We start from the raw sequence: 25,276 nt of genomic DNA, 5'->3' as shown, positions 1-25,276 counted from the left end.
GAAGTCATATTCGTGCATTTGTCCATGAAGTAGGGTAATTATGGAGAAAATTTTGCGTAAATGCGCACAGATTAGGATTCACAAACGGAACCGTATTCCTCATTCACTTTGAATATAACTACACTCACTTTAGTTTGTAATGATCATACCAGTTTATTCGTGTCTTTCAATTCCCATGAAGTCAAACACAGTTGTCGTATTAGCACATCAGGTACAATATTTGTATTTTCCTCCCTAAGAGGCAGCTCCATGTGTGAGACACACACACAGCCAGCGTGTTTAGTGTGTGTGTGTGTGTGTAAGAGGGGGTGGCTGGCTCTTATTATAGTGCGGAACTCCCGTTTGGATCTTCCCTCACATCAAGTCAAGGAGACAGCCGCTCGGTTATTTGACGGCCCCCCGCTGCTTCCAGGCTCACTTATCAACACCACGGTGATCCGGGCGCAGCAGCAACGGCAGCGTCTCTCTCTCGCTCTCTCTCGCTCTCTCTCGCTCTCTCTCTCTCTCTCTCTCTCTCTCTCTCTCTCTCTCTCTCTCTCTCTCTCTCTCTCTCTCTCTCTCTCTCTCTCTCTCTCTCTCTCTCTCTCTCTCTCTCTCTCGGCACCGTTTCTCTCTGTGGTGCGCCCCAAGACGCGCTCCTCTCCAGTTCAGGATGGATTCGTCTCCGTCTCGCTCTCGTCACCTTTACCGCTGAGTTGTGACGCTGCTGTTAGTTTGGAGGGAGTTCCTGGGGGGTAAAGAGCTGGAACTGATCTTCTGTCCACTGTTTCGCTTTTTCTACTACTGTTTTTTTTTTTTGATTGAACTGCCACTGTAGACTCATCTCCGGACTACACGGCTCCAAAATGGGAATGTATTTGCATCTGCTGCTTTTGCAGTACTATTTAGTCTCGAGTTTGGTGTGCAACGCTGTCGCTTTCGTGGAGGAGCCTTCTGGAGGCAGGTCGGACGGGTACTGCGGGCGGATCCTGCGGGCGCAGACCCAGGGGACCCGGAAGGATGGGCACCACGAGTTCAGGCTCAGAATGGATGGGGACCCAGAAAGCTACCAGCCTGGCAGCACCTACAGAGGTAGAGTTTGTTTTCAAGCTCCTTCTGCCCAAATCTGTGCGTAAACCTGCACCACATTTAACAAGTGGAGCTGGAAAACGCTGCACGTGCGCTCTTCTATCTTTATTTTATTCATGGAAAAACTTGAGTGTAGATGAATGCACCATGTTCTCACTAACATTTGACCCTAGTATTCTAAAAATATATCAGAAAACTGCAGCTCAGGGGAACATCATTTCCAAAACAAGTCGGTCTGTCTACCCGGGCTCCTGCAGAGAGGGTTACGCTTTGATAGGACTACTTACTGTTATAATGTCTGACCTATATTCACTTCCTCCGCTCTCCCTGTATGCAAGTGGACATAAACAAACACACAGATCTGGCTCCAATTAAGCTGACCCCTACACATTTAAAGTTGCTATCCTGCCTGTTGGATTTGGCCACTTAATGAAAAAAACTCTCAAATAAGCACTTTTCAACTGAAAATACAAACAGTTTCTCTTCTTTTTTCTATTCAGAGCTTCTACATATAGATTCAAATAAGTCCAGGGAAAGGAGAGCAGGATTTTTATATTAAGGAAATGTGAAATGCTCCAGATTTGACACAAGCCTTGGAGGGTCACCTTGTCTCGCACAGCCTCCCTACTGAGATCTTACTTCAGATCCTGCAGTTTTTGGCTGTGGCGCCACATTTAGTAATCCGGGGGTACATTCTAATCAGCTATCAGGGACCTGTGAAGGACACAAGTTATTCCCTAAGCTTCTGTTGCCTTTAAGTAACAAATAAGTTCCCTTCTTTAAAAATTGCAAATATTGACGTTGTCCTTCTCGGTGCAGGGAGTTTAAAGTGAAATGGGGTTGTGCAAAAATGCTACATCACCTTTAAAAAGAAGGTTTTTCTTTGTAGAATGATATTAAAGGAGGGTGTCACACTCAGCTCATTCCTGTATGTTGCTTTCCTTCCTGGCCTGCTCTCCTCACCAGACTCCCTGCATTAAAAGTATAGGCTCTATACTATTCTAAAGGTGAGATGCTAAGCCCCTATTTACAGCCCTCACAGGAATGCTGCTTTCCGTCTTCTCAGCATCATCCGGGGGTGACCCTGCGTCGTGCGGCGCGACCCTGATGTGTCAATGTAAAGCCTCTTTTACTGCTCAGTGTCTCTGTAGAGTGAATACACACTTCTCTTATCCCCCCCCCCTCTTACAGTGGTCCTCCTGGCAGCCAGCCCTGCTTATTTCCGAGGTTTCACCCTCATCGCACTGAAGGAGGGCAGAGAGGGCACCACGGATGATGACTACACCGGCCAGTTCCAGGTAAGGATAAGCAGGTGTGGAGAGAGAGAGAGAGGGAGAGGGGGAAAGGGGGGGGGGTCTCTGCATACCGAGTGCGCTCTGAGCTTTCTGAGAAAGTTCACAAAGATGAACCCATTTGCATGCTTTAATGCACCTGGGAGTCGACTTAGCCGCTCCTGATATGGAGGTTAGACAGAGGTGTCAGATGAAGCTAGAACACTGTTGTGGAGGAGAGAAGAAAAATCCCGCCGCCTCTTTGGTGCAGCTCTTTTAGGGTGAGGCAGATATGGCATCCTTCCTTTTTCTAAGTAGCAGATATTTCCTCCAGCGGAAGAAGGGGAGGAAGACGAGGGCGAGGATGATGGAGAGGGAAAGAGGCATGTGAGGACAGAGAGGAAAAAGAGATAAACAGAGGGAGTCGGAGAGAAAGCAGGGGGAGAGAGATGTGAGATGTTGCGTTCAGGAGTAACACAGCTCCCGCTGAGCAGCAGAGAGCTCCCGAAGAGAGAGCCAGACTTCCTCAATTACCTCCCGCTCAGTGTAAACAGGAACACACATATGCAGCAGTGTTTCCACACGCAAACCCTAACCAGACTCTCACCAAACAGAGCAGGAGGCTGCTTTTATCTAACCAGCTGCTTCAAGACAGGAGAGGAAAGATTGCGCTTCTCGGTCCCAACAGACTCCTGACCTTTAAACAAATAATAGTGTTGATTCAACATCATGTCATGTTGTTTTCCCTACATGCAAACTGAATGGCGGATGTAGGTTTAAACAAACAACCTTCTTTTAGAAAGAAATCATATTGGAAACATTTGTTGGCAAGTTAAACAGTGTGGGTGGTGTGAAATGTCCACTGCGGTCAGGTTTTTGATTGATGAAGCACTGAAAGAAACTACGGCGACCAAATCAATACGTGGTATGTGAATGAACAAGCAGTCAAAGCTGGTGCAGGCTTGTGTGACAATGACCAAGTTTCCATTTCGGTGTGTGAGGGAAAATAGTCAGTTTCACGCTACTTGTCGGAACCTTTTTGGACCCAAGGGATGCGACTGGTGTGAAGGAACCCATTCCTTCATGATTCACATCTTGTTTTAATTGAGAATGACTTACATTTCTCAGGGCCATAAATATCTCAGATGTCCCGCTCACAGATAAATGTTCATAAATGTGATTCGAAGTAAAAAAATAAAAGCGCTCTTTGTAGCTGCCCCTGGAATCATCAGGTTTTGGGTTTACTTCAGTGTCACAGTAAACCCAGTGCAAACAGGAACTGCTAACAGTTGATTCACTCGTGACTTTTCATGGTGACAATTTGCCAGAATGTAAACAAAAATAAGCTAAAGGAACATGGAGGTATAGGCCACAGTGAACTCACACTGACTCCATGGGAACATGACTTCCCACCATATAAAATTACAGTACAGGAACAGTAATCCAAAAACTTTGATCTAGATTATGACCATCATCTTTTTGGCATTACATAAGGCCCAGAATGTCCCGTCAACATGGTTCTTGTATCCCTGGAACACCGACACTCTCCCGAATCTATTCACGCACAGATTCTGAGTTTAATAGCTGACATGTGAACATACAGGCAAAACTCTTTTCTTCATGACAGCTATTCTAAAACACGTAGAGTACAACTCACACGGCTGGTGTTTTTGAGAAACCCAACTTTTAACATCATTAGACATCTGCTAAAAGCCTGCAAGTAAAGGGGACACAAACACACACACACACACACACACACACACACAAACACACAAACACACAAGTGCAATATTTAACTAATGATTGTACATGCACGTTTTATTGTTTTTTAAACTTTTTATTGCCATATTTATTATGTTTTTCTATTTATTGCCTTTTATTGCTTTTTTATTGCTGCATGTTTTATTATATTTACATGGCTTATCATTTACTGGTTTCTGTAACCGAGCCTCCCAGCCAAAGAATTTCACAGGAGTGTTCTTGTTCAACCGCAGTGACAATAAACATCTTGAATCTTGAGGGATTTATCGGAGCGCTGTCGTGTTAGCGTGCGTACGTTATAGCCGAGGTGGACATAATATAAACTGGCAACTGAGTGTAATGTACACTGTACGGCTGAAAGTAAGTCAACCCAACACGAGACGCATTCCCAAACTGTGAGCATGAATCTGCTGCTGTTACAGTGATCTCCACTGAAGGCTTTCTGCAGAATTTTGGATCCTGGCTGTGGGGATTTGCTCCCATTCATTATTAAAGTTTGACCACTGATGTGGGGAGATAAGGCCTGGCTCACAGTCGCTGTTCCATCCCAGAGGTCAGTCCAGTTCTCCTACACCAAACTGGAAAAAGGATTTCTTTATGGACCCGGCTTTGTGCACGGGGGAGTAATATCAGATTGAAACAGGAAAGAGTTGCCACAAAGTTAGAAGCTCACTCCTCGTTGACTTTATCTAGAAGTAACTGATCCGTTCATGAATTCCTTACTTTCACCAAGGAAGTTTTCAGTTGGGATTTTACCAAATTTAAAGAAAATGCAGTTGAAAGATCAGCCACGGGCCAAAGAACAAGTCATTAGTGAATGCTGGAACTTATAATAATTGCAAGATGGACAATTATGGAAATGTTTCCCTAGAAATGCTGCATTGATTCAAATAGAAAACTGGCACATGTATCTCATGTGTATTTTTTAATCCAAATTCTGCAGCTTAAAAAAAACTACATTGATTATTTTCCTCATTAGCTGCATTTTTCACTTCATATATGATATAAGCTCTTGATGGCTGGCTGAGGTTTGACGTCTCACAGCAGCATCAGCTCTGAGGTCTGATCTCCAACACTTCCTTCCTCTTAAATTATGAACATTCTTTACTAGTGTACACATAGCTTTACAAATGCTAGGCCTGTCACAATAATTATCGACTAATCGTACAATAACGTAATTATCAACATCATCATATCTATATATGGACTTATCGTATGATACATGGACTTGACCTCGATCTTTTTTTTTTTTACCTCAATATTACCACACTTAACAGCTAAGAGGCTATTCATGTCACATTGGCTAAGCAAGTAGTGTCCTCCATTCCTCACTGTTCACGTCCTGAGTGGAGACTGCAGAAGTGAGCAGCATCGCTTATATGGAATTAAATGTAAATAACTTTTTCCTGACCCATAATGGCAGTCTGTGTTTTTTAGGAAGCGTAGCCCCCTTCTCCGATCCCACTCCAACCCCTCTTGCATCATTATGCTATCATATTATCATTATATCATTGGTATAAAATGATCTTCAAATGACAATAATATCGTTTATCGCGATTCTGAGACAATATATCGTCCAACAAAAGTAGTTTGTGACAGGCCTGATAACAGTGCCATAAATTAATTCAGTGACATTTGAGAATGAAAACTGATAATTAAAACAAATTATGTGCAAAAATGTGTCTTTAGTAGGATTTTTGCTTTTTGTCTGAGACACAATTAAGGACATTTTAAGACACGTCCACTCTGGAAAAGCAGCCGGTCAGTCACAAAGTGTTGTCGACATGCTCGGATCGTTTTAGTTTAAACACTTCAGGCTCACTCTGCTCTATTTGATTCCTGCTCTCCCGCACAATAAACACACTCGCCAGTCTCAACCTCGCAGTCCCGACGGAGTCCCGAGTCAGACGGAGGCCAGGAGCGGAGCAGAGCGGAGGCTGGAACGTTGTAGGCTGAGCTCCAGCAGAATTAAAGTTGACAGTCTGGCTCTGCAGTCTGTTTAATATATATTGGCAAATCCATCAGACACTCCTCGCTCTTTAATTGACAGCTGTAATAGACACTTTCATCCACATGTGGAAAACGATTAAGGCCTCTGGAGATAACTGCCGCTGCCAAATCATTGTCAAATGTTTTAAAAGAATATACTTAGTTCCGAAAAGTTCCGAAAAGCTTTCTTGAGCCACAATGTTATCTCTGTAGAAACTTCACGTTAGGTTCAAATAGAACACAGAAATGAGTTTTACAATGATTTGATTTATTAAATGGGCGTCCCTCTTAGTCCCAGTTATATTAGCGGGTCGATAAGAGGAGACGGAGCATGACAGTCGGTCAGGCTCTTTTAATCTAAACGACCTCAATCCATCAAACTCGGCGTCTTTTTTAATCAGAGAGGTTTACATAATAATACTTATGTAAAGTGAAGTTTATACAACAATTCATATTCCTGACAGTTTATTTTTCCGCGAGTTAATTATGCAGCTAGTTTTTTTTGCCATGTCATGATTGTTATTGTGCAGTGGAAGAGGAGCCAAATGAACACAGTTGTGGTTCCCTGTACGGCTGCTCTCTCTCTCTCCTGCTCGCTCTCTGGTACTTCGGTTGTTTCTGGCGTCCGTCCTGGAATGTGCCCGCCTGCTGTTTCACTAAAACACCACAACCGCAAGAGTCACTGCTCATTGTTTTTTTCTGCTTAAGCAATAATCTGCTCTTTGTCCCCATTACTACCATTAAAGGACTTCTGTCTTAATGTGTCAGAGCATAGAGAGTATGTATGCATATATCCCTCTGAGTCTGCAAGTCATTGTTTAGTTGGGAATGTGCTTCTTTGTACTTATATATATATGTATATGCACCGAATGGGCATGTGTGTGTATACGTGTGGGTCTGCATGTGTGCTTTTCCCAGCCCCCTTTGCATTGGTGTGGGACGTGGGTCGTATTTATCTAGGCCAGCAACGTGTTATTGCTCAGGGAGACAAGAGGAGTTTGTTTGGATAAGGGGAGAGATGAGCAGACATGAGATATTATCTCCTTTTTTTTCTTGCACAGATTATCTAGGGTTCTGAGTTTAGCTGGGGATAAACAAACCAAATCAGTTTAAAGTGGCACAGCTAAGTCATCGGTTTTACATCGAAGCAATTACATAAGTCAAGCAGAGCTTAGAGGGCTTTAAAGAAGAGGACATGTAGGATGTGTTTAGGGTTGAAATGATGGTGATCTGATATGTAGTATAATCACACTCAAATGTGATCCTAACATAATTTTTGCCTCTATAAGCACCATAAGTCCTGCTCCCCTCCCTGATTCATGATTAAGAGGAGTTCACAAGGACATCTTCAAGTAACTTTCACTGAACAGTTTATTTATTTGTTATGCTTGACAAGCTGGTTGTTGCAAATGCTTGAGGTTCGCGTAAATAATGCCGTGCTCTGCGCTGATTGCACTGATCATGGCTTATTAAATACATAATGCATCAAGACTGTGAGTGTGAGGCCACTATTTCCTATTTACTGCACTCCGCAATTCTTTAGGGACTCCGTTGTGGTTCTTCAAGTGTCTGAGAAAATGAGCTCAGGGAGGTGACAAATCATTTTGAGGGGTTTTGCAATTTCATGTAAGGAATGTGAGAGTAATAGATTTTTACAGTCAAGTGCAAAGCATTTTTATATACATAAATGGCCACTATGATAATCTATATCACAGATAATGCAACAAGCTATACATCCATTGTACCCAAGGAAAGGCCAAGGATCTTGACAGCTTGCCACCCGTTACAACTACTGATGTTGGTGTGTATCTGGTTTTTGCCATTAGCACTTAACACCACGATTACATTTTTTAAATCTTTAAACGTCCATGCCCATTTTACAAATGGGTGGGTACAGATCTTCAAGCCAAATGCCAACTAGGCCTGTCACGATAACTACTTTTGTTGCACGATATATTGTCTCAGAAATAATCGTGATAAACAATATTATAGTCATTTGACGATCATTTTACACCACTGATATAATGATAATATAATAGTATAATAATGCAAGGGTGGTGGGGGGTGGGATTGGAGAGTGGGAGCTACACTTCTGTAAAAACACAGACTTTGCAAGACAAAACATTCTGTCTTGCAAAGATGGTCGAGGTGCTGTTGATGATGTCATGTTCCCAAACTCCCTGTAGCCAGAGTAGGGTTGAGGTTCATTCACATGTGGTAGAGCAAAAGAGAGTTGTCTGTATTCATACACGTCCGGACCAACAAGTAGATGTCACTAATACAGCAGCAATGACTGATCCCTCACTGGCTTCCCACCCACAAACATTAAGTCTGATAGAACGCAAGCAGAATCAAATTGGAGGCATTGTTAAACTTCAACTGGAAACTCAACCTTGGTTCTTTACAGCGGGAAAACATTACTGCACAAACACTTTTAGTGTTTGGAAGCAGAAAGCATATTGAGGAGGACTGTTGCCGTCTCAATAGCTCTGTGACTCAACCTTGATCTGAGCGGGCGCTTGTCTAGTTTATTCATGCTGTTTCTCATTGACAATGTCATAAACAAACTGAGTGGGCTATAGCAGGCTGGAAAATAGACATGCATGCAAACACACACACACACAGACACACACACACACACACACACACACACACACACACACACACACACACACACACATACACACATAGCCTGCATGAACACACATACACAAAGGCCATGTTTACTTGTTCAGAAAAAATATTGGCCGTACTCTGAGGTTAGAATGTTATTAAGGTTAAATTGTTTACATGAAACTGTGGTACGAGTGAAGCTCCCTGCTGCCATTCATAAACCAAGAACCAGCATCCATCAGTCCTCGGAAGAAAACAGCTCCATCCAATGCCACAAAAGAAAATGAAATAATTTGGCTCCGAGCTACACCCGTCACTCTCATTAGCCACGAGTTGAATATAACACCGGGGGAGCCAGAGGGTTTTGTTTGTCTAAGAGAGAACGTCAACATGCCAGTGAATCACGGCGGTTACTAATTTACTGATTTAAAAAGAAAAAAAAAAACTTGAACGGAACTCGCGTGGAGAAAATATGAAGTTGTGTTTTGAAATTGGAGATGTTTTATCTCTGCAACTCAAAGCAGATGTCAGATTAAGCACATGGCTTGACGTGTCTTTGAGGGCAAAGAAATGATGATACCGGTTGCTTGTTTTAATACAGGTTTACTTTTATTTGCACACAGCAGTCAGTAAATGCTGTATGTTTACTGGATTATTCAGGTTCAGTGACAAGACAGGGAAAAACCACACTTCAGGTAGAAAAATTGAGTTCTCGGTGCGTGTAAATGGCCAGCCCATGTTATGAACAGTCTTTGCCTTTACCACGTTGCATTTGCGTATCTCGATGTGTGATTCTAGCCCATTTCCCTGAGTACGCTCTTTAGTCGAGGTGTCAGACTCTCCTGTTATTGTCAGAGCTTTTCACACCGAACCCCCCCCCCCCCGATAACGTCAGAGCTCTCGCACAAGAAGAACAGAGATGAGAAAAAGGACATGACAGACTGAAAGAAATGCAGGAAAGAAATCATCCGAGCTTCCTTTAAAAGTCAAATGTATCATTTGTCTGCATGAACGGAGACAAGACACAAACACACATGCACACACTCTCCTCGGGTTTGACAGCAACGACAGCATTATACCTTGTAGTATGTAAAAATTCTCTTAGATTCACCTCTATAAAGAATTGTAACTCTAAAAATGTGCATATAGCTGTAAAACAAAGTGCTTTTTAGAAAGAGCTTTGGGGTTATTTTTACATTAAACAGACCCATTGAACAATACACTCCCTTTTCTCCGATGTTGTTTTGTGTAATTGAACGCCAAAAGCCAAAGAATTGGCTCCATTTGCTTGGAAATAAACCTGCACACACACACACACACACACACACATACACACACACACAGTTTTTTTATAGAGTAGCTGTTTGGATGTGTGACACCGCTGCCTTGGTTGGGTGGCTCAGACACAAAATGTAATATGATGCAATATTGGTGATAGCCTCAAGATCTCAGCGGTATTCTGCAGTAATAGTATGGCTTTGATTGATAGAAAGCTCAAGGCAAAATGGCGGAGCCTCCAAGGTCTTCATCGAAGCAGGAGAACTTCGTTACTTTCTGAAATAAGCTCATCTTGGAGCGTTAGCGTGACATTTCGATCTATCTGTCTGTCTGTGTTTCTCCTCTGAAAGGTCTCATCTCCGCACTCAAGTCCCCAAAGGTTGTAACTGTATTCACTCCTTTGTAACTGCTTTGCATTTAATTAGTAACCTGCAATGAGTGCGTACACCGCCCACATGCACACACACACACACACACACACACACACACACACACACACACACACACACTAATAACACTCTTATCATCAGTTTTCTCCAGGGATACTGGGTGTCTGTTCCAGCCTGGGTTCGCCTTTGTCTGTCTCCAGCTTTCAGTCTCTTTGTGTGTGTGTGTGTGTGTGTGTGTGTGTGTGTGTGTGTGTGTGTGTGTGTGTGTGTGTGTGTGTGTGTGTGTGTGTGTGTGTGTGTGTGTGTGTGTGTGTGTGTGTGTGTGTGTGTGTGTGTGTGTGTGTGTTTGAACAGGGCCCGGCGTTTGCTTGTGCAGGCACTCTGAAGCATCTGTGTTTACCGTCTCAACAGAGAGCGAGAGATTGAGGGAAAGAGATTGAGATAGACAAACCGTGGACACACACAGACATGCCAGCCTCTGCAGTGAAAACAAACGCTCCTTTGCCAGTCTTCCCACACTCTCTCTCTACCTCTCTCTCTTTTCCTGTCTCTCTTTCTGTCTGTCCCTCCATCTCTCACAGACACCCTTTAACGAGTGATGGAAGAATATAGCTTGAAATTTTAACCGTGTGACCTGGACGTGAGTCAGACTCGACCGATGACCCCGAATTATTTTCTTTGATGAAATAAAAAAAAAGAAAGAATAGGACTCAGTTTAGACATCAGCAACGACTCAACTTCACCGGGGCCTGAGCTTGGTGACTTGAATGACTTCATATCCCCACTGTAAAACACAATTGAAGTCATCATTTCTAGACCAGCGGCAAAGAGAGCACAGGCAAACTACCAAACTGATACTCTCCCACTGGATGGACGGTTTACATGCAGCCAAGTATTGTTCACATGTTCACATGACCTGGAACTTACCTGTTTGTTGTCTGGACCTACAGTAGGATTTGATTGTCTTGACTTGGGACTTAACCTTGGACTTAGCTGTCTTGACATGTAGCTTGACTGTCTTAACTTGGGATTTAATTGGCTTGAGTAAGTCAATTTGGGACTTGACTGTCTTGCGTTCAGACATGCCTGTCCTGACTTGGGTCGGTCTTAAATGTTGACTTTCCAGTCCTAAACTGGATTTCTATTTTAAAGTTTAACGTTAATACAGAAAAACTGAATCTATGACTTGGAACCTAAAGTTTAGTCTAGGGGCCTAACTATTTCGACTTGGGACTTAGTGTCTTGACCTGGCTTTCACTATCTTGACTTTGAATTGAAACTTTACTGTCCTGACTTGGCACTTAACTTGGGTTTTGCTTGTCTTGAATTTGACTCCGATTTGCCTTGGACTAGAGTGTGTAGGCATTTCAGGATTAAACATTGTCTTTCACATGGCACTTGACTGTGTTGACTTTGGATTTAATTGGTTCACCTATGTTGACTCTGGACTTCAATGTCTCGTATTCAAACAGGCCTGCCCTGACTTGGGACTTGCCTGTCTTGACTTGGCTTTCACTATCCTGACCTGGAACAGGACTTGAGATATGACTTCTATGATGATTTGGGACATGACAGGTTTGAGTTTGGAATCGACCCTTTTGACTTGGAGCCCAGTGTTTAGGACTCACATAACTAAAGTAGGGACTTGCCTGTCTTGACTTGCCATCTATGACTGTACCGACCTTGTACCGAACTGTCATGAGTTCAAACATGCCTGTTCTGACGTGGGTCTTGTCTGCCTTGACTTGGCATTGACCCTCGTAATGTGGAACATTACTTGGGATTAGACTACCATGACTCTGGTTTTGATTTACTGTCTTAATTGTATTAATACCAACATTATCACACATGCTGCAGTTTTCCAGAGGACAAATGCAGTCTTAGAGAACACAGTGATGGACACCCATCCCATCCCATTCATTCTCTCTGTCACTGTTGTGCCGTTGCTTTAGATGGTAAGCGGGTAAATGTATATCTGAAAGCTCACTTTCATTACAAAAAATAAACTGTTTTTCTTATGTCTAGACATAAGCTCTTTATTTAAGTATTATCCTTGTGCAGTTTCCATTTCAATGTATCATCTTAGACCTGTTCTATCTCCATATTACCCTCTCTTAAAGAAATCTCAGTCTGTCTATTCTTTAAGTCTACGCCTTCCTCTTCTTTTATGTGTCTTTCGCGCCTTTTCTGTCCTTATCTTTGTTATGTCTCCCCCCACGCTCCATCTCTTTCTCTCTTTTTCTTCATGTGCTTTTTAGCCAGTTGTTTGTGTCTGCTTTTGACTGACAGAACTTGAGACTTGGTGACACAAAGTAAACCAAACAGTGAATAAGGAGGCATGGGGAAGTCAACACAGAAATGCAGAGTAGTGTGTGTGTGTGTGTGTGTGTGTGTGTCTGTCACACACAGACACACACACACACACACACACACACACACACACACACACACACACACACGTTTCCAGATCTGTGCATATGTGTACTTTTGTGTGGATGTTGTGTTTGTGGAATAAAAAGGGGTGTTTGTGAAAGAAATAAAATGTAAAAGAAGGAAAGAAAGAGCTTTCTGTGACTTTCTTCTCTCTCTTTATGTCCTATGAGGACACTGGGACTGAATCTTAGGTCATTGTTATTGTTGAGCTGAGGCAGCTGGAGAACACTAGCAACAAGGTCATAGGCCATGTGTGCATGTGTGTGTCTGTGTGTTTAGTCTTTTAAAATGTCTGACAAGGTCCAACTACTTCAGGGACTGGGATCGACGCATCTTGAATACACAAGGCTGTTATTATACAAAGCTTCACTTTGGGAATTTGAAAAATGTTCTTTTTCACCCAACTTTACATTTGGCTCAAGCTGGTGTCACTGCTGTGATTTAAATCAGAATTTAACATAGGCCATATTACTGTTACTGGTGTTGTTTTAAGGATAGATATCAGCCATTGATGAGATTAATGTTGACTTATGAGTTCATTTAATGGCTCACTCCCCAAACTTATACCATATTAAAACTGGAAATCACACATTTCTGCTTTTCTTACTTTCTTATCAATGATGAAGGGGAAAGACTGCTCATTCTTTGCACTCACAATATATTTAAGAGGATGTGAAGTGCACAAATTCTCCTCTGATAAGATCATAGACACCTAGCCCTTCCTAATGTGTTTTTTATGTGAGCCAGCAAAAGAACAAAACAAACAAAAAAATAAATAGAAGCTAGCACTTTTAGTCATTTAGTCGATGTGGTTTCCATTATGGTTTTGTTTATCTACCTGTTCCTTGATGGGGTCTTTGGCAGACAAGACTTTTCCCCAGATTTCCTTTGTTCCGTTCCGTAAACCTCTTTGATAAGTTATGTTTAGTCAAATGGTTACATTTAATTGTAAAATTCATGTTGATGCACAATTATTACAGAGCTGCAACTAACAATTATTTTCAATAACGATTAAGCTCCTAATTATTTTCTTGACTAATCTTTTTGTCTGTAAAATAGTGAATAGGTAATGTCTTCAAATGTTTGGTTTTGTCTGATAAACAGTTCAAAATCTAAAGACAAAAGAAATTTTCAAATCCTAGCAGATGACAATAGTAATTTTGCTTAAAAAAATACTATTATCGTCAATAATCAAACTAGTTCATTATTTATTTTCTATTAGTTGACTAATCGATGAATCAACAAATTGTTGCTGCTGTAATTGCAGAACATAGATAGAATTGACAGACAAATTCAATCTTGCTAGGTCAAATGTTTTTCTAAAGACTCAGATTGTACAGCCATGCTAACAGTTGGACTGATTGACATTTTGACCTGCGCTTGGTGAAAAGTCAGGATCACCAAAATTCACAAAGACCATGAGTGTCTGCAACAAACTCCATCGTAATTAATGACACAAATGTCAACCTGCTCCTTGTGCTTGCGGGAAAGACGGAATCACCAAAGTCATTAGGGTTTACAGTTTCCTCAGGAAACATAGATACTGTATCTGTACCAATGTTTATGCCAGTCCATCCAAGAGTTGTTTTTGATCCCCCCCCCCCCAAAAACTAAAATGTCAGCCTCACGGTGGCCCTAGAGTCAAAGTCAGAAGGTCATCAAAGTTAGCCATCCACTGTGGACCATGAATATACACATTTTCCTGACAATCCTCCCAATAGTTGTCGTTGAGGTATTTTAATCTAGATCAAAGTGGTGGACTGACCAACTGACTCACATCACCATCCATAGAGCCATGCTGCTAGCATGGATTTAAAAGAAAAGTTCTCTTGAGAATCAGCAGAGCCTGATCAGATCTGTGCCACACCAATCAGATAAACTGTTAGGATGTTGATCTAACTTGCCAACCTCTGATTAACAACCATTTGCAGTATTTCAAATAAACTATGGAACTGAGATAAGTGGATAATTCAGGAGATATCTGACAATATTTCCACCATATGAGCCATCATGTTTTTCCTGTTTCAGAACTGGAAACAAGTGGTGCATATGTCCAGTTAGGTGAGAGAAGAACAGACTACCAGTCATCTGTTCTACATGCTACCAGAAATAACTTCTGTCTCAATATTGAGCCTTGCCAGAACACAGAAAGAGAAAAAGCTCTTGTGGCAATGCAAGGTCTGTTGCCTACTGCAGCAGAGCTTAAACGGATTTAGATAATCATTTTTCTGGGGAAAAACTAGGAAAACTTCCTGATTTGGACAGAAACATCATGGTGATATTTTCCAAATGAAGTTCAGTTGCTTTTCAATGTTAACGCTTTGTCCTCCATTCTTTTGTTTCTAGATCATTGATGAGGACGACACACAGTTCATGACCAACTGTCCCCCTGCAGTGACGGAGAGTACACCTCGTAGACGCACAAGGATACAAGTGTTCTGGACAGCGCCGCCTACTGGGTCCGGCTGCATTATACTGAAGTAGGTTTTATTTTGAATAATGATGCTCTTGTTCCCATAAAACTGTAGTTATATTTGTGTCTGGGAGGGCAATAGCAAAATTCACTTGCAGAAACTTAACCATCACACGATAACTGATTTGCAACTGGGGACTGTTCAAAAAATTCTCCAAAACACCAACATCCAATATTTAAAAGTCAGCTTCCAAAAAGTATTGAATTAATGAACTCTGATAGTGGAAAATCAAATCCCAGAAGACTAAAACAAGAATCTACAGCCATGCTTGCGTCCCTGTGAGGCTGCAGTTAGGTACAGTGGAGCTTTGAGCTAAACATCAGCATGCTAACATGCTCAAAATGATAATGATATCAAGCTGATTTTTAGCATATCAGCTAATATCAAGCATACAGATAATAGGTATACTGTTTACTATATTTGCCATCTTAGTTGAGTCTGTTAGCATGCATAATATTTGCTAATTTGCACAAAACACGGGAACACCGTTAGCTAGATGAAACGTTAAAGAATCACCAAAGATTACAAATCACCCTGATGGGGGCATGAGGGTCTCTGCCAAATTTAATAGCAATTAATCCAATCTTTTAAGAGACTTATCAGTGATAATAATGACTCAGAAGCAACATTGCCATTACTACACCCACATTGATTTGTCTGTCACTTCTTGAATTAAGGCAAGGCAAGGCCAAGGCATTGATTGATTGAGAGTGAGTATTAATGAGTTAATTGCATCGGTTGCATTTAAAAGAACAGAAGACTCGTAAGTCTAAGATGTCATTACTTAGTAGTAAGAAAAAAATTCAATAGTCTACATTCACCAGTGATGCAGTCAGTCAGGAGATTCCTCCAATTTTTTTAATTTTTTTTATTGAACATGCATAAAAGATGAAATTGAGAAAGTCTTTGGGTGATTAGACCCCATTGTGAAGTCAATCACATTTATAAAGGGGGAAGTGATGGTGAGAGTAGAACAGGAAATACCCTGATGGATATGACACACTGGTGGTGGTGATGAATAAAGAGGATGCTGAGATCTGGTTGGGGGTCGATGAGAATGAACGAACAAGTAATAGATAGTCTTCCCACTTGAACTTATGCTAAGCTCCATTAAAGCTACATCTGTGATAGATAACTTTACTCAAACAAGTTTCAAGTGTGATGAAATGAATGGAAATAGGTGGCTGCTTGAAAGAAAGGAATCCAATTCAAAAAGCCATATGGCACACTCTGGATTAAGTCTAATGGAAAGCAATTTGTAGGTGAAATTAAAAGTCAATGTTCAAGTTATACAATTCCACAGTTTTTCTTTTTTTACTTACACAAAGCAGCAAGCAGAAATCTGGACTGCTTCACTACCAGTAAATATTGTACCCAGCATGGTCATTGTTGTTTTTACAGATAGTCGTTATTGGTTATAGGCACCACATTAAGTAAGCTAATGCCAGGTGTTTCTCCAGAAGCCGTGACACACTGTGGCTTGTGTAAAGGGACCGGCTCTACAACAAAGAGACAGATGGTGATTACGGGGGTGCAATTTGTGGTTTGAAGCAGGTTCGACTCTAAACCTGCACTGTTATTTTAACAGCGTTGTGTGTGTGTGTGTGTGAGAGAGAGAGAGAGAGAGAGAGAGAGAGAAAGAGAGAGAAAGAGAGCTTTGTTGGATGTGACTGTGTGAAATGGCAATAACAACTCCAAGAATACTCTGAAACTCTGAATTCCTGAACATTTTGTCAGGTCAAAGTGTTTGTATTGTTTCATCTGGGTTTCATCACATTCGAAGAGAATTAAGATGTCAGTTTAAAGGTTCCGTCAGACGGCTGTGATACTGCTCGTTTTTCACCGATGTGAGTGTTACCTCAAGAAATAAGATAGGACTAGTGGTGTAGTGGTAACTGAGGAAGTGTGTATTTGATGAGTATGAATGATAGGAAGGACAGGACTTAGGTGTTTAAAAATAGAGCCTGCCCAATACAAATGGCCAAGGCAGATCCAGTATATCAGTGAATATCAGCTTATTGCAGATAATGGTATTAGTCTATAAAAATATGAAAAATGAAGAGAGAAGATGAAATTACACTACAGCATTCATATGTTTAAGGTAATTAAGAAACACTGTTGATTGTTATTATAAAGTATGTCTACCAGAGAGCATCAGCAAGTCATTTAATGGTAAAATATCCTCCTCCGTACTTCAGTCACGTGTGCAATACACAAAATCATTGTGTCTATATAGTGTCCTCCATTCCTCACTGTGTACGTCCTGAGTGGAGACTGCAGAAGCGAGCGGCATCGCTTATATGGAATTAAAGGTAAATAACTCTTTCCAGGCCCATAATGTCAGTCTGTGTTTTTACAGAAGTGTAGCTCCCACTCTCCAATCTCACCCCCCACCCCCCATCATTATTATATCAGTGGTATAAAATTATCTACAAATGACAATAATATTATTTATTGTGATTATTTCTTTATATTGTCCAACAAAAGTAGTTATCACAAATTATTTATAGACAGTTTAAAGGAATCCTTACCAATGTTTATATCATGCATTTATGTGAAAAAAAATCAGTCAATATGATATTTTTTCAAAGCAGTATTAATTGATTACTTAGCCGATTGGGGGTCACAAATAGGGCTGTCACTTTGTATTCAAAAATGAATGAATGAAGGGTGAAAAGTTCATATTTGAGCTGTAATAACCTGTCTGTCTCCATAAACGCATCGGACCATTTGAAGTAGTTTCCCTTGTGTTCCAGCAGAGGGCGCTTTAAATGTCACTTTAGCTTGACCTGTTACATGCCCTGTTGACCCTCCGTAAACTAAGCTAAAGTTAATGTGGTGTTGTTTTTTTAAAACGGAGGACAATAGCGAGTCCTGAGTGGACAAAGTTTGTTGCTTGTCGAGTTAATAAAAGGCTAGCTTACCACCCCACCGAGCCAACAGAAGGAGGAACCACAGACGAACGGAGCACAACCAAATGTACAACCTCGTTTGACTGCATATTTTTCGGCACACTCAGACTGGCTTGCCAAGGTGCACATTTGAATTCATTCAAAATAATTCCGTTTGAACTTGATTCACAAACTCTTAAGTTGTTGACTATTTGTTATTCATTGGAAGTATTAGCATATGAGCCATAGAAACCTATTATTGGTCGTGGTTAGCATCTCAGGTAGGCCTTGGACGATATGCTTATCCCCTCACGAAATACAGTCACGATACTTGGGTGCTCATTTGGTTGATAATCGATTCTTGATTGAATGGATAGAAAAGAGGGCACTATTTTCAGTCTCTTGCTCCAGCATACTGTGTGACAAACCATTCACTGGTGTCCTTATTCCGCTGAAATACAATTTGAAACTGGCAGATAAGATAAATGTTCTGCAGCCTTTTATTTTCAAAAGTGTGCCTGCATTAAAACTAGTCATTTTGTAGCAGGTTTTAATCTTGTGCTTTGACTTTAGTTTGCTAGGATGTCCTTTATTTTACATTTTGATAACAGATAGTGCTTTTAATATATTTATAGAACAGTCATCTATATACAGGTGTAAGTCAGACTTTACCAGTTTGTTCTGCCTCCTGTTTTGGATGTGTGCATATCTCTCTACCACCTGACCCCAGGCCTGCCTCTATGTTTTCTCTTGCCACCTTCAACTTTTCTTTCAATCCTCAGCTTGTTCTTTACGTTCTCCTTTAAACTACACTATTGTCAATTTTAAAAACTTTTAAAGATCTTTCCCAGCTACTCATACATGAACCTCTGAACTCCGATTCATTCGTCTGTCTCATGAAAGTGTCTCCAGATTCCCTGCTAGCTTCAGCACAGAGCGCTCACTCATTTTTAAACAAATGTGTAGCAGTGAGGCAGATACATTTCTCATCCTCTCGCTCTACAGAAAAAAAAAAGAAGAAAAAAAATCCACTCGTTCTGGACAAGTGGACGTGCCTTGAAGTCGAGCCCTGCGTGGGATGCTTGAGCCTCTGTATTTTTGGTTCAGGATCACTTATATTCATTCTGACTTTTTTGGTTGTAAAATTACAGTTACATGAGACCACGGTTATGAACACTAACCTTTATGGATACACTATTTTTGGGCATGGTGCATGTTGAGAGACACTCTTAAAAGCTTTGAAACATGAATATCAGCAGAGTAGCAAACCAAACTTTAAACAAGGAAAATCTTAAAAACAATTGTTCTCTGAATCACTGTGGCATCTTCACAATAACTGATGATTAAAAGTTATGATGTGCTGCCCCGGCCCCACCCCACCCCCAGCATATGTACTTCTCATTATATTTACAGGAGCTATAATCACAATCCAGATACTGCACAGTTATATTTAGTGTATTCATGATCATTCAGGCTGCTTGATTGAAGACAGCGGGATGCAGTGAACCATGCGTTTAGCCCCCGGACTGCAATACTTTGACGCCCATGTCATGATGAACACATTAATTCTTAATGTTGTTCTAACAAGAGCCACAGGCTGTTGTGGAATTAGGAGAAAATCTTTAGGTAGACAGGCAGAGAGAGAAAGAAAGCAGATGATTTTTTACTTTGACTTACAAACACAATGAAAGACAGATTTTTATGCGTGATGAATATAATTAAAGGCTCCACAAATGTAATATCATCAGCATGCTCATTTCTTTGTTTCAGTTATACCTGACGAGGTTTAAAGTGTAATCCATTCGACCTCTGCACACAAACAAACTTATATCATCTCACGCGTATAGGAATGACATTTCTTTACCGCAATATGTAACCGCTCGCCACTTTTTGACAAGTCCAGAATACAAATGATAAACAGAGATAACTCTGAGTGAACACGCCTCTGAAAATATCTCCTCCTCTGTCTGCCTCCCTCTCTCTCTTTCTCCACAGTTCTGCTTTTTTCCCCCCCCTTTTTCTCTCTCTCTCGTTTCCATTTCCTCATCCGACTTCCCGAAGGGAATAACCTCCCTGACACGCATCTCTTCCTCCTCTGAGCGAGATGCTATAACTTGCCCTCACCTCCACAGTATACTCACAGCTGTTACTTTTAATTTATCTGCTGCTGTACGACAGATGGCACGTAGCCATCCCAGTGTTTGCTAGTCCAATAAATCTAGCCCTGTGTAGGGGAACATCTGCTATGCAAATTCACCTCGTATTACTGTCACTTTTGTCTGTCAGCAGTGAGATAGAGATTTAGCATTACCTCATCCAACTTGTACGCCGTTCTTTCGCACTCTTTCTTCTTCCTTAACTGTCTGCTCTCTGCTGTTGTAACTCGCTTGTCACTTCATCTTTGTTGAGACCGTTTTTCTTTTTTTCCCCCCCTATAGGCACAATCTTCAGAATGAAATTCATGACAGTCAGGGAGGAGATATTACACAGAACGTCTGTGCTTTATAACGGCCCTTTGGTGGACAACATCAGTGTCTGTCTTCTATGAATCATGTTGCTTTATAGTGGCCGCTAGTTAAAGGAAAGAAAAAAGAAAACTTCAGCTGTGAACCTTCACTCCAAAGCGGCATATTTTCACTCACTTCCCACATCCTCTATTTTAAAATTGAAAATAATCTCAACTAAACGTCTCGCCTCGCCCCATTTCTCTCACTTTATCTTAGCCCAGTCTGTTTCTCCATACTCCTCAGTACTGTTATAGAGTAAGGTATATGTTGCCATTCCAGGATGTCAACACGTCTCTTAGCTCAATCCAAGAAGCATCAAATGGAAAAACTCCTTACAGTTGGGAGCGCTCCAGTACTTTCCCCCATGGGAATCTCATTGGTCCTTTCACTGGTGTAACAGGCCACCAGGATTATGTTGTAAATTTGGTGCCAATTCCGAAACCTGCCATTTCAAAATCAGTGCAATTATTTTTTCAGGAGGAGGGTCGATAGCGGTTGGTGACAGCTGTAGCGCTTAAAAAGAGGGACTATTTTTTTATTAAAAGATAAGCCAAGGATTTAGACTTTTATTTAAATTTTTGATGTGATGGCAAAAAGCCAAATCTGCTCTGATTCAAACTTTCAGATTTTGCCTGACAAAAAGTAAGGTAAAAGAGCTGAAGAATATGTAGTGCCCACTCAGTGTTGATAACTGAGGAACCGAGAGGAAAAAAATAAGAGATCTGAATTCAGTAAAGTTATTCAGCTTAACGTATTGTGTTTTAACTAAGAGCCAAAGGTTTTGTCTTTAATTATAATATTTACATCTGAAAATGAGCTTTGTTTGGGGCCCTTCTTGATTTTGTTTAATACAATGCAGTGGACTGTTGAAAGTTAACCATTGCCCTCATGAACTGGGACAGATGGTTTAATTCAATGAGCTATAAGAACTGATAGAACAATTACATGAATAATTACATGAGCTTTAACAAACACATACAACACAAATCATATTTTTTCTTGATTTATAACAGCTCAATTCTATCAGTAACAACAATTTAAGTGATTGAATATGATGATGTCTTAAAACTAGGTCCCCTATCCAGTAGAAATGTGCAATTATTATTGAAATTGGTGACTTATGACAAACTGAGAGAAAGGCTGCAGACTCCCCATACTGCTCTTAAGGAGGAATCCTACAACAACCAGAATGCATTGCACACCTCCTGTTCCATCAGACTGAGTAACTGCTGACGATGTGTACGCAGCCAGCAGAGCACCAAAGACAAAGTTAGTGAGCAGCAGCATTATATCTCATTACTGAGCCTTATTTTCATTTACAAAGGCTTTTCCTCATTGAGTCTGGATATATATCGTACCCATGGTTGCTTCCTGCTCTGGGTGCAGCCAACATACTACCCACATTGTAATGATACAATGCTGGTTGAAAATCATCAGTGCATATACCAACACCTCAGGTTTCTTTTAGTCTTCTATGTTAGTACACTGAGTATCTTCAGGTAGAAGTCTATTGGTTGGATAAACAAACTATTTGATCCTGTGAATTTTGATGGGAATTTCTCACTATTTTCTGACATATTATAGAACAATAAATAAAGTAGTTTTGTGAGTTGCAGCCTTATTTAAGACTCCTATCATTATGATCATATACTGTGAAACTCCAGTTTGGACTCCACTTTCTTTCCATAAGTTCAAACAGTGAAGTGATGTATGAGCTGAACACCTAAAAGAAGTCAGCTGTGAAACATGCTCATCAGTTTCTGGCAACAGAACATGTCAGCAGCTTTTAAATAGCTCTCTCTGTCAAGTGTTATCTCTACTCCTCTCAGCTGTTACTGGCACTGGAACTAACAACAACTTCGAGATACAATGTGCAATGTCTCATCTTGAGGCAGGAAGTGTGTACTGTTATGTCTGCCCTCCTCCTACTCCTCCTCCTCCTCCTCAGTTGATCAAGTTTTTGACCCAACTCCTGTCACTCACCCTGTCGAGCTGTCAGCCTTGAAACAACATGTAGGTGTTGACCATGTTTTAAGCTTTCCAGCAACATATTTAAGCTTCACCATCTTGATATTTTGATGCCACTTCCCTCCGTTCCTTCTATTTTTGTGACTTAAGTTTCAGCTTAGGTAAACAGTCAAACAGGAGTTAAGGCATGGACACACAGGGCAGCAAATAAGTGATCATGCAAGTACCATTTACTTATTGTTACATAAGTAATGATAATAAAGGTGTAGACGGCATTTTCTCCGCCGAGTCATTATCGTTTGATTATACCAAATGTATTATTGAGATTTTACCTCAGGCAAAAATACAAGCCATTCTAAATTTTTACCCTTTTTAAAGTGCATTTATAGTCTGTTCAGCTCATTGTTGGGTAAATTCTACCAGTGAGTAGGGTTGATAGCATTTTATTGAGTCTGAATCCAGTATAATCTCCACCTATCAAATCTAAATCCTTTCAAATTGAAATGAATTGTTTATCTCTCAACTCCAAGTAACTATATTTCTAATAACTAAAACTCCAAAGATTCAATTTTAATGTCCAATCACCATTTGTTAGCAAGGCAGAACCACAACTGTTTTTAGCAGGGGCTTGATTGACTGCAAAATGTTTATTGTGTATTGCTTATTACTAAAAAGAAATAGTGAGGAGATTTTGGTGAATGTGAAATTGGGAAACTGGTCAGATCCAAAATGGAAACAGCTACTGGAGCCCAACCCTTCCAGTGAAAGTTAATTGCTCATGTGGCACAAAGAAGTTTTTTGTCGAGTTGTGCTTCTGTCTACTGAATGAACGTAAGTCCAACATTCAATCTTTTTTCAGCTCTGTTTTGATCTCTATTGACTGAAATATATTGAGTTGCTACACGCTCCTCTATATTCACCAACAAGTTGCTAATCTGTCTGTCTGTTGTGCATCTGGTGTGTTTAGTAGAACATTTTTGTTGAGAATAGACACCTGCTGCTGTTGACAAGAAGGTTGATGAGAGTTGTGAGTGAGACTGAATTACAGCAGTAAAGCTGTGGGTTGTAAAACCAAAACAGTAAGCAGAAAGATGTTAAAATGTTCCATAGCCTAGCTCAGGGGAACAGGGAAGGTTGGCCAAATTAAAGTCATTTGACCATGTGCACTCCAGAACAACACATAGGAGCGTTTTCTAATCTGAAGCTCCTATCGGCAGTAATTGACGTGATAACATAATTTGTCTGTGCTTTCCAAAACTGTTACAAATCATTGTAAAAAAAATACGGACGTTTTATGATGTGACAATGCTGTGGTTAAGGCCTGGTTAGGCAGACACAAAAACCACTTGGTTACCGTAGGTAGATTACATTTTGAATTTTTATAAAATCACTGTGTTAAGGTTAGAGAAACATGTGTCATTTTTGTCGTCATGGCTACAATAACCAAAGGGTTAAGGACGATTGTAAATATGATACTTGAGATTTGGAAAGTCCACTACCCAACCTGCCGCCTCCACATGAGGACATTTGTCAATTTATATAGATTCAATTTCAACTCCACCACTGCTCCAGGTCATAAACCCCTACAGCCGCTAGATGGTATCTGTCGTAACTTTTCTTGGATGGACAGTAACAAATATTGACTCATGTAGCTTTAAGAAACTTTCTAATTAGGTGACTTCTCTTTCTTTTCAAAGCAAACTTTATTAGATGCTAATGCTGAAATGTGATTGTACTCACAAAAAACTTTCAGTTTCGAAAGCAAACATCTCTTAAACACTTAAATCTAATATCCTTTAACCCCAGGTTTGACAAGCTCTGTAGATGATAGCAGTTGTTAGAGCATTTTGTTTCCTCAGGCAATCTTAGTAAAACATCTTGATTACATTACTGTTTTATGAAGGAACTGTCAAATATCCTCACATTGCTTTAATAGTGGTGAATCAGCCATACAATTTCCCTCATTTTTCCATCTTCAAAGCATCATCCAGGTTTCAACAGGCGCATGTTATGAGGAGGATTTTCAGCTGAAAGGTTTTCATAGTTCTACCTTGTTTTGACGTTTATCTTGTGCGAGCGTGACGTGCCTCTATACACGAGTTCCTCGGGGTGCGACAGAGTGTGAGTGTGTGTCCATGTGAATGTGTGAAAGAGTTGGAGAGAGTGTGTTTGTCTGTTTTCCTCCCCAGGTCACCAAGGTCCTTTTGGTAGATCTGATGAGCTCAGCCCAAATCTGTTCTTTAATCTCCAGAAACTCTTGAAAAGTCTTTCAGTGTCTGGAAACCACCTGGAGCTAAACGAGACAGAGAGAGGGGGGGGAGAAAGTTGAGAGAAAAATGAGGCTGTCCTGTTGATCACTCCTCATCTCGTTATCAAGTTCATACTTAACATTTCTCTTCTCGCTCCATCACTTGCCCTCCGGCCGTCTGTTCATCACATTTTCACCTCACATCGACCCTGGGCTCAATCTTCCCCATCAGTATTCTAGTGCTGTTACTGAGAGGACTCCAGGAGGAGGAAGAGGCCACCAGTCGTTCGCTTGCTCAGTGACAACACAAGTCTAACTGTGAAATCTGTTTGACAACTGGATCTAAACTCTTCGCTCTTGACACAGCCGCAGACAATGGCAGGCTT

At 40.8% G+C, this 25,276-nt stretch overlaps 1 protein-coding gene across 1 annotated transcript in view; it reads left to right on the top strand.

The window, feature by feature from the left end:
- Nucleotides 1–748: 748 nt before the first annotated feature.
- The window catches only part of LOC133981750 (spondin-1-like), a 96,651-nt gene continuing 72,123 nt past the window's right edge, over nt 749–25,276 (top strand). Inside the window, exons 1-3 of the mRNA XM_062420592.1 lie at nt 749–1,071; nt 2,260–2,366; nt 15,149–15,282. Of these exons, the coding sequence (XP_062276576.1) occupies nt 846–1,071; nt 2,260–2,366; nt 15,149–15,282 (467 nt within the window). The 5' untranslated portion in view covers nt 749–845. The remainder of the gene's footprint in view (nt 1,072–2,259; nt 2,367–15,148; nt 15,283–25,276) is intronic.

This window comes from Scomber scombrus, chromosome 6 (assembly GCF_963691925.1).
Source record: "Scomber scombrus chromosome 6, fScoSco1.1, whole genome shotgun sequence".
Taxonomy (NCBI): domain Eukaryota; kingdom Metazoa; phylum Chordata; class Actinopteri; order Scombriformes; family Scombridae; genus Scomber; species Scomber scombrus.
Note: the sequence above shows the minus strand (reverse complement) of the source record. Positions and strands in the feature narration are given on the sequence as shown.